Source organism: Hirundo rustica, chromosome 2 (genome assembly GCF_015227805.2).
Source record: "Hirundo rustica isolate bHirRus1 chromosome 2, bHirRus1.pri.v3, whole genome shotgun sequence".
In the NCBI taxonomy this organism is placed as follows: Eukaryota; Metazoa; Chordata; class Aves; order Passeriformes; family Hirundinidae; genus Hirundo; species Hirundo rustica.
This window is the reverse complement of record NC_053451.1, coordinates 903,466-916,917: the sequence shown is the minus strand read 5'-3', so window position 1 is coordinate 916,917 and position 13,452 is coordinate 903,466. Positions and strand designations below refer to the sequence as shown.

The window sequence follows — 13,452 nt, the reverse complement described above, 5'->3', positions numbered from 1 at the left end:
TGCTGTGACCAAACCAGTTCGGGATGATGGCCCTCGATGCTCGGCAAAGGTTTATCAGGATAAAAAGGTTCTCATTGGGGTGGCTTAACCAGTGGGCTGTGCTGGAGAACAGAACAAGGCAGGCTGCGTGAAGGGTATAAACACCATAGCTTGGGGAGGAAGGGCACGTAGAACTACAAAAAAAAAAAAACCCCAGAGGTGATAAAGCCTTTCCAGTGGAAAATAATCTTCAGACCAGCCCTCAACATTTCAGAGCAAAGTGCTGGAAACTGCCTTTAGATTATTCTTGCTTTAAAAAACAAACAACCCCCCACTTACACGCAGGAATTTTGTTTGATGACCGTCCTCTGAATTCAGGGACGCGTCGGATCCCTCGTACTGAGCAAGGAAACAGAGTTCTTTTGTGAAGCGACAAGTTCCTGGACTTTGTTCTTGAATCTGCGCCCCTCATGTGCTTCGGGATCAAAGCGATCTTTTATCCCGTGAATTCACGTTGGCCCAAGACATTTGCCGCCACTCCCCAGACACAGTTTCGAGGCGAGGGAATTGCGTTTATCCCTCTTAGTGCGGACATCGGGGCCATCTCCTGGCCACTGCGGGCACTGGCGGAGCGGCAGTAAACTGAAAAAAAGAGAGCTTCGAAATCTAAGGTGTGAAGCCTGTCAGGAATTATTTGTCCCTCCCCAATACCCGGAAAGATTAATAGAAGCCACAAGTTGGGATTTGATCAGTGCTTCTCCAGGGTACCAAGGAAAATTGGTATCAGCTTTGACCTAAAAGTTGTCTGTTGCATTGGATCTCTTTCTCCTCCCTCAAATATAATCCAAATAGGGGTTTTTGTGGGGTTTTTTTGGTTGGGTTTTTTTTACAAGTGTATTGCAAACCCAGAAAGTGCTTGCAAGTTAATTAGTGACGCACTCTTTCTCAGGAGAATACTTCGTGTTTACATCCCATGTAAAAGCACTGATAGGGCGCAAAACTTTATTGTACCCTATGGCCCGATTTTATTGTACCCACTGAGCTGCCCTAAACCCCTTCTTCTGAACCGAGTTTGGCCGAACCGAGCCGTGTTTAGCCAAACCAAGCCGAACCGAGCTGAGCTTAGACTATATGAAATTCTGCTGAAGTTGTGTTTCCCGATGCATAAAGTGACAAAGACTCTGCTGGATTCCAGTACACGAGCAAGAAGAACAGCTCAAAACCCGTACGTGAAGTTAATTTAACTCCTTGGAAGCGGCCAACATCACAAAAGGCAAAGTCACTGACAGTAGATAGGCAATATTATTTATTATTTATTTATTGTCAGGGAGCCGAGCCGAGCTGCACGGAATGCAGCGACCGGTGCCGAGCCGAGCCGAGCCGAGCCGAGCTCAGCTGAACACATTCCAGCCCTAGGGCCGAACCGTGGAGCGTGTCGGGACAGCGGTACCCTCCCAGGGGCTAGGGCAGCGCCGGTGACAGTGACAGCGGCTGAGGGCACCGACGCTGCTGGCGCCGCCATTCTCGCCTTCCCGGCAGCGGAGCGGGGGGGGGGGGGGGGCGCGCTGACATGGCGCTGGCGCGCGCGCGGGGCGGTCACGTGGCCCCGCCAGCCCTCCTTCCCAACCTCTCGCGTGGGCCGGGAGGAGGCCCGGCCGATCCCGGCGTGCATCGCGCCTTCCCCCCCCCCGCCCGTCGCGCGGTCGGCCCGGGCCGCGCGCTGCCCGCGAGCCCCGCCATGGCCGCCGCCATCATGGCCGCGCCCTGAGGGCACCGACCGGCCCCGCCGCGCCGCCCGCCCGCCCCGCCCGCCGCCTTCCCGCCGCCTCCCGCCGCCAGCGCCGACATGGAGGCCGTGAACGCCTTCAACCAAGAGGTGAGAGCCGGGGAGCGGGCGGCGAAGCGCGGGCCGCGGCGCGGGGGGGGGACACACGGCGGCCGCCATCGCGTCCCCCGGCTCCCCGCGCTTCCGGCCGGGCCCGGCCCCGCCGCCTGCGGCCTGCTCGGGGAGCGCCGGCCCGGGCCTGCTGCCGGGCGGAGAGCCGCGCTCCGGGGGAAAATGGAGGCGAGCGCGGCCGGGCCGCTCAGCGGCCGCTCCGCGAGGCCCCGCGAGGGCCGGGCCGGGCCGGGCCTGCACGGGGCAGGCCTTGAGGGGATCTTGGGGCCTCCCCTCCAGGCTCCGTCCTCTGGCTGTTCCCCTCGGTTTGCTCCGGGCAGCGCCCGAGAGCGGGATCCCGGGCCGGATCCCTGTTGGCAGGGGTTCCAGGCGAGCTCGCTGTCACGCGGCGCCCCCGGCCGTGTGTGTTGTTCGGGGCTGGGCAAGCCGCGTTTCGGGACTTGAGTTTCCCGGTAGTGGCTTGGCGAGAGAGCTGCGGTGCGAGGCGGCGGCACGGGCAGAGGCTGCAGAGGGAAGGGGCCTCATCCCAGTCTGGGAACGGCGCCTGGGATGGGACTCGGGGATCGATCCCAGTTCTGGGGACAGGACTGGGTGGAAGGCGTTTGCTCGCCTTTCGTACGCACAGAAGGCCCCTCCCTGTCTTCTTCTTTTTTTTTTTTTTTTTTTTTTTTTTTTTTTTTTTTTTTTTTTTTTTTTTATTTCTTAGCCCAGAGGAGTTGGAAGTAAAGCTCACAGTGGTTTTTTTTTTTGCATAATAAATAGCAAGTCAATTCAGCCTTTGCTGCATAAAGTTTTTGACACGTGACTTTAATATGATTATTACTTACTGTTAGTTATATTTCTGCCTCAGTTGGACAGTGCAGCTTTGCAGATCCTCCATGGACAGAAAGTCATGTAAAGCTGAGCTAGAGCCTGTTCCCAGATTGGTGTTGGAGGCTGGGTGGCTGTGCCTGCCTGTTGAACAGAAACAGGAGAAATGGCAGCTGCTCCCGTGTGATGGACTCAGGCTGTGTAAGGCTCACTCTCTGCAAGGGTTTGTCATACACACACCTCAGAATGCCCTCATCCATACCAAAACTCTGCAAGTGCAAAGGGAAAAGTGGATAGCATGCAGCTCCTGTTAATGGTTTGTTTATTTGCCAGTGTTTTGGGGATTTTGTGCAGCTCTGAACCAGTGGGATAGCAGGGTGCAAAGTCACCTTTCTGAAAAAATTAAAGCAGCACACGTGTGCCGTTTTTAGTGTTGATGGAAGGAGGGAACAGCAATATTCTTAATTACCTGCCCAGTCTGATCAGTGGTCCAGCTGAGCACTGCTGCCTCACAAACCTGAGTGGTGCGGGCAGTGCCCAGTGCCCCACTGCAATAACCCCACTGCTTGTGCTGGATGGTGACCGCAGAGCAAGAGTGGTGTTTGGGGCTCCCGTGACTAATCCATGTCTTGGTAACGGGCGTGTTTGTATCTGTACCTCTTCCTCTCCCCTGCAGGAACAGTGGGATGCTTTGCTTTGGTGCAGTTAGAAACACTGAGTGAAATCCTCATGGTGTGGCTGCTGGAAGAGCAAAGCACTGGGTTTCAGATGTGTCTCTGTTCTGAGGGAGAGAGCTGTACTTGCTAAAATCCCTGTTCTGCAGTCCTTTGTACGCCTGAGTGCTTCTGTAGAGCTACTGGTGTGTAAAGCAGCACACGAATAACTTCAGGGGCTGTGTGGTTCCTGTCCTGTTCCCTCTCAGGAGCTGTACTTGTGGTGTGCAGGGCATAAAGTCCAGTTCTCAGACTGATCCCTTCCCTTTTCCGCCTGTGTTGCCTGGAGCTGTGCACGCAAAGCGACGCCGGCTGACATGAAATGTGGGGAGGGTCAGATTTACGGGCAGGTATTGTTCATTTCTGGGCTTTCTCAGGGACAGAGCAAGGTCTGGGTGTTGTTCCCAGAGTGGTGGGGATAGCTCAGCCTTGGAGGGGTCATTTGTGAGGCCTTCAGGGGTGCCACTCCCCGGTCACTGGCTAGTTAATTCTTTTATTGGGAGGGAAACAGCTTCAGCGATGAGGATGGGGCAGCTACAGAATACCTACAGGCCCAGAATTCCTGCACTTGCTGGCTGTACAGTGCAGCTGTGTCCTGGGAATTGCGGTTTTACCGTGGCAGGTCCAACTGCAGTTTGGTGCTGCACTTGCTCTGTGTGCTAGAGGTGATTTCCTGCTGGCTTTGCTTCCCTGGAGATGGCACCTGCCAGCACTTCGCCGCTCTGCCTGGAAGAGGAGATGCCACTTAGTCCACCAGGTGGGGTTTGGTGTTTGTGGCGGTTTCTCAGGTGGTGGGAGGCCCAAGTTCAGAGCGCGGCTGTAAACCTGCTGTTCTCTGAGCTGTGAGGTTGGTGTCCCCTCTTGGGCAGAAGGGCTCGGGGAGGGAGAGAAGTGAGTTTGGCTCAGGCAAGGGGTGGGAACTCCTGGGTTGTGTAATTCCATCGTGTTGGATTGTGGTGCCGTTCCCAGTGCTGTTCTTTGGACCTGCATTTTGAATGCAACTTTGCCAGCAAATGTCCTCATCCAAGTCCTCGTGTTTCTGCAGGAGCAAGCAGGGGTTTTGTACTGGCTGCTTTTTATAAATCCAGATGTAGCTTGAGCAGGTGCTGCCAGCTGAATAGGTGGGATTTGACAGGTCTGTAGTGGAGTGTGTTTTCTCTGAGGAGTTTCCTTTCACAAAGTTATAATTCACGTGCTGTTAGGTGAACATGTTATGTTACAGTAATGGTACAATATAAATGAATCACCAAAGGTAATTGGGTAATAGGACAGAACTTTTTAGGGTTTTAAGGAAGCAAGCAAACACTTTCCTTAAGAAAAAAAAAAAAAAATCACACCCTGAAAACACAAACAAACCAAAAACCCCCACCAAACCCACACATCTACTGTATAAATCCTTGGCATGTTTTAGTTTAGGGGATGTCTGTCCTTTTCTTTAATCTGGAAAACTTGAGGCATAGTTTACTCGTTATGAAAGTTAGAAATGAAGATTTTTTTTTTTTTTCACAGTCATGCTGCTGGAAGTAGAATAAGGTCAGCTTCCCTGTTTTGTAATCTTTTATTTGTGTTAAGTAAGGCATATCATTCCCTTAGTCCTGTGTCTAAGTAGTTAATGTGTACCCCTGAAACAATTGGTACCCACCTCAATGTACCTAGAGACAAACAGATGGGAGGTCCTGGGGCTGTTTAATTAAAGCTGGAGCTGCACATTCCTTCTCTGCTGTTTGCCCATCCTTAGGGCACTGGACAGTTGAAGTTTGGATCCAGTGTGGCTGTTTTCTGGCAAGACTTTGTTTTGCCCGTGCTGTGACAACCTTCCCCTCCATCCTGAGGAGCTATAAATAGAGGTTAGCAGGATATCCTTCTCAGTGGTTCTCCAGCAGTTACTGGAGCTCAGGATCCCCAGTGAGTCTCCATGTGCACGGAAAAGGAGAAGGACACAACTACCAGCATCTGGCTGGAGTCTCTTGCCTCTGCCCTGAACTTGTTTCCAGGAATATTGGAAGCTGTGACATTGTGGTAGAGATTCCTGGTAAAAGAAGTAGTGAGACAAGCAGTTTTCCAGGAGATGTGCTGGACAAAAGAGCCCTGCGCTGATCCTGAAGGCTGCATTTCCAAAGCACATGAGTAGAAAACAAAACTCTATTCTGTGTGCTGGCATGATGTCATTTTCATATGAGTATCTTTTGTGAAGACGTTTCTCCCCAGTGGTTCAGGATTTGTGAATGGTCTTTCTAGGCCACAGAAGTAGCTTAGTTGATGAAGTGCTATTGAGCTTCATTGCCAGGGGGTCATACCTGGTCAAATTCAAATCTCACTTGATTTTCCGAAGAATGCAGCCTGACAGCTCTGGATTTTATGGTGATCTCTTACCTTCAGCAGCACCTAATACTTGCTGTGCTTCATAGCTGGTGGTCAAGCATTTAAAACTTGCATTGATCCTCTGAGATGCAGCTTAGCAACAGATCCTTCTCCTTCCCTTAAGGAAGAGCGGGGATCTGAAGAGGAAAGGAAGCAGTGACTTTTACAGGGGAAGGAAAATGTACAGAGATGACAGAATTCCTTTTAGAGATCTGGTCATGCATTAACAATAAAGGTGTTTTGTTATCAAAATAGTGCAATATCTGTGCTTGTTGGTCGTATCCTCCATGATCCCTCTGTTTCTGTGCAGGAACAAGTAACTGCAGTTATGTCTGTAAGTCGCTGGTGGTTGGCTGGGCCGGGTGGTTTGTAAATGCATTAATACATTCCAAAAGACAGTGAATGGATGTACAGAGTGCTCCCTGTGCATGGAGCCTTCTTGGGGGAGTGTTGGACACCTAAGGCGTGTTGGAATGGTTGAGGCCGTGTTAGGCTGCTCTGGAAACTGGAGAAGGGGAGGTTGAATGAGGTGTCCTGACAATGACCTGCGTGCTTGATACCCACTAATCACTAGCCACTGTCTGGTTCAGTAGCTCGTGCTCCTCTGTGTGCTGCTGCTGTGCTCTGGGGTTTGTTTAGTGAGTGTTTAAAATGGGCCCTTAGCTCTTTATTTGTAAATAAAGACACCTTTTTATGGCACAGGCACCTGAGCAAGAGGGCAAAGCCAAGGAAGTCAGTTCAAAGCCTAAAAGTTATTTTTCTGTGTTGCCTCACACTTAAACCAGTTAGACTTAGGTCATACATCAATCTGGGTAAATTTTAAAGTAGCAGTTCTCCCCTTTACTTCGAAACCCCCTGGTTTCATATAAACTAAACCATCAAAGGGTATTAATTACAGAATGAAAGAAATTAATAATTTGCTGCTCAAAAGAGCAAGGAGTCAAGGCCATCAGCACCCTGTTCCTTGTGCCATTACCTGCCCCTCTGCACCTCACGGGCTCCTGGGCTGGAGCTGGGGCACAGTGGGAGCTGGAAGGTCTCTGTTCACCCCTGCCCCGTGTTCTCTTTGGAACTCTGTGGTACTTCACACTCAGTTTGGGGACAGTCACTCTGTGCTTGGTTTCCCTTTCGCTGTCCTGCCATGCTTTAATAGCATTCATAGCCTGAAACTGAGCAGGTGAATTTTCTGCCTTCTGCATCCCAGGCTTTATGGGTACTTCACTGTGTACTTCCATCTTGCTGGGAGAAGCACCCAGAAATACTCTTAAAACCATATTTTGTATTGTGGCTTGAGTTTAATATCCTTGAATACCTCTCTTCCTTTTGTATCAACATCCTGTAAATGTGCAGTTAGGGGCAGTAAAAGCAGAAAGTCGTTTCTAGCAGGTCGCAGCATTCCAGGCACAGGCTCCTGTTGTGAGGCAGGACTTTGGAAACCTCTCAAGCCATAAATTCTCTTTGCCTTTGTTACATACATCACTTGGGATTTTTGTTTGGGTGTTGGTTTTTTTGTTTTTTTTTTTTTTTTTTTTTTTTTTTTTTTTTTTTTTTTTTTTTGTAAATAGAATGTAAGTTCTTGTGTCCAAGTTGTTCCTTGAGTTGACCGTGGTGTCCTTTGAGAAATTGGATGTGTTATTGTGAAACAGCCCTCTAAAAATAGTGGTTGGGTGACTTTTTCGTGTATTGGTTTGGGAAATGTGTGTGAAAGAAGATCCAGGTCTGATTGAATGAATGCAACTGGAAGTACTTGGATGTCTTCTGAGCAGCTCCCCTTTCCAACAGGGAGAAGCCACGAGGAACTAGGAAGGGAGCTAAATTTTAGCTGTACCCATCTCTAAAACTTGGTGTTGATACATGAAACTGATATTGAGAATTACATAAAAATTGAATGTAGTTATTTGGTGTTGTGAGATCTTAGATAATTTTAAAAAGGAGCAAAATTCTGAGGTAAAATTCCAAGAGATGGTGTGGAGGGGTGAAAAGAGCAGGATAAATAGATAATTCGTGCCTTCCTTCTCCCTGGCAGTTTATTTGTCGTTGGATTTTTTTGTGTGTGTGTTTCTCCCAGTTGCAGTGTCCTGCTTGGGATACTTATAGGACACTTCTTTTTATTATTTTGCTGCACTAGTTTCTTGTCACCTTGGGCCCCTGCTCTCAGCTCTCCCAGTTTCCTTGGGATCTCTCCTTGTGTTCCTGAAATACAAATGCCAAAGCGGTGCTTCCACACCAGCTCCTTTGTTCTTTTTCTTTGGGACTGGATCCTTTCCTGGAGGACCAGTTGCTTCTTCGTGAGTAAGGGAGGGGATATGGAGTGCCTGTCATAATCCTGTCTCTTTTTCTTCCTCCCGCATCTCAGTTTTTAACCCTTCTGCTGGTTTGTTTGTGGGTGTTGGGGTTTGGATTTTTTTCCCCCCTTTCATTACCTCTTAAAGCAGATTTTCCTGAGTTTCAATAATATCGCTGACTTTGTTCATCAAGAGTTTCTGCACTTATTCTAAAGCACTTAAGTTTAAATTGAAAACAAGCTTTTTTTTAAAAAACCCCACATCAGCTCACAGACCCCTCTCTCCTTCTGTCTTTTGTCTGGCAGTTTTTATTTGTCTGTACTGTGATTTCTCAGCAGGCAGCAATGTTAGCTGAAGTATCTCTTACAGCTGAAATGGCTGAAAAACCCCAACATTCTGGCACAGGAACTTGCATTTTGTAGGGATGAATAATGAAAAGTCATGGTTCTTGTGTTGGTGTTGGAAGAGGCCTGTGGCTACCACTGTCTGGAAGGACAGTTTTTCTTCTTTCCTATCTCCTGGAACAGGAATCAAGTTAAGAAAGTAAATACCTTGTTTCCTACTCTTGGTGTTTTCTAGGTGTAAGGTTCCTTTTGTACAGCTGAAGGCGCTGTTAGCGCTTCCCTTCTCTTTGAGTATGTGGCCAATTTTTTAGTCTCCTTCATTGATAGTTTTTTTTTTTTTTTTCCTTAACTGAGACAGTGGATAAATCTGTGCAAGTTGGTCACTTCACCAGCCTCTTGGAGCTTTGATTAATAAAATGAGAGACCAAGTTTTAAATGACATCTTACTTTCCATTACACTGACAAATGAAGACACTTTGATTCTCTTACTTTGCTTTGTGGCAAATAATTGATGACATTTTCTACTCGCATTCAAGGACTCAATTTTTTCATTATGATTAAGACAAAAGTGAAATTATGTAACGCAAACCAATTTTTTTCTGTGATTTGTGAGGAATATTTCAAGGCAAAAACAATTCTGTGTGTGGTCAGCTTGCTGTCTCCAGCTCTGTGTGCAGTTCTGGTCTCAGTTTCTGAAATATGGGGCTAATGCTTATTTTCAGTTATGGTCAATGTCACCCATAAGGCTAACTTGTATACACTTCATATAAACCTCTATAAACTTCATCTAATACCTACGACTTCTGCAAACGCTCTCCTTGAGGAGTGAGCTTTTCCCCTGGGAGCCATTTGGAGGGTAAGGCAGCCAGGTCTGCAGAGCACTCGAAGCAGTTCTTTTTAGCAGTGAGCTGGTACATTGTGATTTCTGTGGGGTTTGTACAACATCCAGTTCTCCCAGGGCCAGCCAGCAGCCTGGCCATGCCGAGTGTGGGACGGCAGTAACCAAGTCACCCACCTGAAATGTTGTTTTAAATTAGTAGCTGAACTGCAGAACACGTTTTTAATGTTTGTTTTCTCTGTTTTAGCTCTTCTCACTGATGGAGATGAAACCTCCTATTTCCCGAGCAAAGATGATTCTCATCACAAAAGCTGCCATTAAAGCTATTAAGGTAAAGTACCACAAAACAAAGATGAAAGTGTAACAGCAGCAATGTTTTATTATTTCACTTATAAGTAAATGCTCAGGATTTCCCAATCTCAGCTTCGGGGATGGTTTATTCTAGTTGCTGTTAAGGCTGTTGTCTAGAAACAAGTGGGTGGTGAATATCATCCCTTGGTTTTGGACTAGGAGCAAAATGCCTGCTTGATTTTATTTTTTTATTTTGTGTTGTTGCTTTTTCATGCTGCACCCACTAGAGTGCTGTGATTTTTGTATGCTAGAACTAAATATTGCTGGATGCAACTGCATCTTAGCATGTGAAAGCAGTGTGGATTGCAGAGAAAGTAAATCCAGAGAGCTTTCACTGATAACTTGGCAAGCTCTGTGCCATGTGTCTGCACACTGACACACTTCTGGCTTGGGTCTGTGTTTCCCCCATGGGATGTTTTTCTCAGTTTGGGAACATCCTTCTTTTTAGAATGTGACTGCAACGTCCTGTAGCCTTTCTGAAATGGTAGTAAGCACAAAGAGTTAAAATGCTTCTAAAATGATGTGCCACTGCTGAGGAGATGATAAATTAATGGCTGTGTTTATTTTCCAGCTCTACAAGCATGTTGTCCAGATTGTGGAGAAGTTTATCAAAAAGGTAAAAAGTAAAAAAAAAAAAAAGAAATTTCTTGATAGTTATCTGCATGCTTTGCTAGATATTGCTAATAATGCTAGTAAATAACCAGAAAGGTTTCTGTTACCTAGGGTTTGAGGGAGGAAATTCTGGTTTGTTAGGATTTCACACACTTTGCTATCACTTTGCCTGTATAAGCTCCACATTGTAGTTTTCCATCATACGTTAAGGAGGGGAGGAAAGAAGTAAATTGTGAGATTTCCCATCTTCCCTGCGCAGCAGCTGTGGGGGGAACCCAGAGGTGCTGAACTTCCAATTAATTGTCACTAGGACCATCTGTATTTCCAGAGAATGCAGTGTTCATGCTTGCCTGGGCTTGAGCAGCAAGGGGCTGGAATGCAGAGGTGTGTTTGAGCCCCAGAGCAGGTTGCTGTGAGGCTCTCAGGGGGATGTTTGCTGGTGGAGTCTGACGCAGAACGTCTGTGCTGTTTGCAGTGCAAGCCGGAGTACAAAGTGCCGGGCTTGTACGTCATCGACTCCATCGTGCGGCAGTCTCGGCACCAGTTTGGAACAGACAAGGATGTCTTTGGGCCAAGGTTCTCGAAGAATATTACTGCCACATTCCAGTATTTGTATCTGTGTCCATCTGAAGACAAGGTAGGATGAGCACTCCAGGTGCTGCTGTGCATTGGTGGGGTGCTGCCTTGGTGCTTGCGTTCCTGCGGCAGTGATTTGGGGATTCTCTCTGACCCTGGTAGTGACTGTTGCTGGGAGGGATTATCAAAGGCAGCAGTTACATGCAAATTCCAATTAAAGGACGAATTTTGTCTGACCTCATCAGCTTTGTTTCGCCTCTGCAGACATTTCAGCAGTGTGTGTTAGTGTGACAAAAGTCCTTCTTGAGGCTCCTTCAGAACTTCCTTTGGAAGGCAGTGTCTGCCACAACAAGAAAGCGTTGCAGGAGAAGCTTTGATTTTTGTAGGCAGAGACTGTTCTGCTCAGAAATGTTTTCTGAGAAAATCATCATGTTGATTTCTTCAGTCTTTTCCAGTCCCATACTTGAGTTTTATTGTTGCTCTCCACTGTCAGGGCTGGTCTAAGGCCTCATTTTTCTTTGTTCTGCTGTACTTTTTAGTAGAACAGAGATTCAGAAAGTGGTGTGAATTCCTGATGGTCCAGAGAAGATGGGTTTTTTTACCTCTGTCAGAACAGTTTTGAGACTCCCAGGATCACTGTGTTTTAGAGGTTGCAAGCTGGTTTCCAGAAAATCACCTACTCCCTTTCTCTTTTTAAGAGTGAAATACTCCTTTTCTACCTGACTTCTTCCCTAACTCTCTAAATAAAATTTTGGAAGGTTTGGATGCTCTGTAGTTTTCTAATGTGGAACATTTACACCTTCAGGCATTGAGGCTGATATTTGGGAGCTCCTGGGTTGATAGCCTGTGAAACAGAGCAGTCCCTTCTCCTTTTTGTTTTTGCATTATCCTTTTGTTCATCTGAGTGAATGAGACTGTCCATCTCCTTCATGGAACTAATGGATATAGGGAGTATTATTTAAAAGACATTTTAATGAAATTCTAGTTCCTAAGCAAAAAAAAAAATCCCTGATCTGCAGATACACAACAACTGTGGGTGATATCGGAAGAGGATAATGCTGCCTTTTTATTTTAAAACAGACCTTCTCTAAAATTAATATGTGTCTGAAAACATGAGTATTACATTTGCCCATTTTTTGGCCTTTGTATAATTTTCAAGTTTTCTGGAGAGATAGAATACCCAAAGGGAAAAAAAAACCCAAAAACCCCTGTTTTTCAGATCAAAATGTTACTTAAAAGTAGACATTTCAGATTTCTCTGTAATTGATGTTATTTTAGCAAACATTTGGTAAAATTCTTTAATCACTTAGAGTTGTATTTACATGGGTGTGTGTAACTGAGTCACAGGGAAAGAACAGAATCAATTCATTTGAACTAAAGGGTACTTTAAAGCTTGTATGTGGCAAGTGAATGACTAAGTCTGCAGAAAGGACAGCAGTACAACGTGTGTTCTGCCTTCTACCTGCTTGCGTGTTCCAGCTGAAGCAGCACAACTACTGAGACATTTTTGTTTGAATGCTGGGCTAAAGAAGGAAAGGCAAATTTCCAGCTTGTTCCTGGAAGCTGCATTGTTCTTCATGTAAAAAAAAAAAAAAAAGAAGAAATGAGCTTAAAATAACAGCTGACAATCAGAGATTCTAAATTAATCCTTCTGCAGTGATCAGTGAGGATGTTTCCCACTTGCTTTTCTTATCTTTTGGATAAATAATGGAGATGCAGTTTCTGGTCTCAACATAGAATTGGTTGGGTTAGGAATAATACCAAGCAAGGAACCCTCAATGTGACTTCAGAGTGTTGTGGGAGCATTTTCTGGTCTAACTGCCCCTCTCTTTATGAAGGCTTTCCAGCTCATCTTCCTTTTCTCTTTTTGGTCATACGGATTGGTGGTTTCATCACCCGTGTAGCTGTGGGGCTGAAAGGATGTCCTGGATTGCACATCACACCTGGATTTCTGACTGGCCAGAAGAGAAATGTCACAGATTGCTTTGACAGTAAAATAAGTTGGCAGTTTTTATCTTTGCCAGTTCAAAGGTGCTGCTGCCCTCTGTCACGACACAGGGTTTGTTAAGTTGGTGTGATTATGTCACATGGTGTTCAAACATTCTCTGCATACAGTGGATATAAAATGGTGACTTAAAAAAGCTGAATTCAGCACTGGTGCTTCCTTTTCTTTCAACAGAGTAAAATAGTTCGTGTTCTGAACCTCTGGCAGAAAAATGGAGTATTTAAAATTGAAATAATTCAGCCTCTCTTGGATATGGCAGCAGGAACCAGTGCCACTGCACCCATGGCAGAGAATGCTACCAACAACGAAGGTAGGAAGGACATTTTAACTTCTGCTCTCAAAGGGCAAATGGCAACAGCTTGTTTGCTTTCAGCACAAAGTGCCTGCTCTTAGTTCCAGCAGCCACACAGCAATAAAGTCAGCTTTGTCACAATGAGCAGCCAAACTCATTTTAAACAAGCGCTGATAGTGTACTTCAGAAATTATCAGCATGATAATTGGGATTTGGGAAATATATTAAATGTTTATCATGTATATTTGCACGTGTACATGTGTATGTGCACACTTACAGGTGACTTCAGTGTGCCCTCTTAAAGAGATGCTACCTTTTCTTTTGCTTTGAAATATTTTTATGTGATTTCTCCACTTTGTAATTCTGATGTCATTTTTTAATGCCAGGAT

At 46.3% G+C, this 13,452-nt stretch overlaps 1 protein-coding gene across 2 annotated transcripts in view; it reads left to right on the top strand.

The window, feature by feature from the left end:
* The first annotated feature begins 1,780 nt into the window (after positions 1 to 1,780).
* SCAF4 (SR-related CTD associated factor 4) overlaps positions 1,781 to 13,452 on the top strand; it is a 32,054-nt gene continuing 20,382 nt past the window's right edge. Inside the window, exons 1-5 of one of the 2 annotated variants that reach the window (XM_040056208.1) lie at positions 1,781 to 1,855; positions 9,475 to 9,558; positions 10,150 to 10,194; positions 10,666 to 10,827; positions 12,946 to 13,081. In XM_040056208.1, coding sequence (XP_039912142.1) covers positions 1,826 to 1,855; positions 9,475 to 9,558; positions 10,150 to 10,194; positions 10,666 to 10,827; positions 12,946 to 13,081 — 457 coding nt within the window. In that variant the 5' untranslated portion in view covers positions 1,781 to 1,825. The remainder of the gene's footprint in view (positions 1,856 to 9,474; positions 9,559 to 10,149; positions 10,195 to 10,665; positions 10,828 to 12,945; positions 13,082 to 13,452) is intronic. The other variant, XM_040056209.2, reaches the window with a different exon arrangement.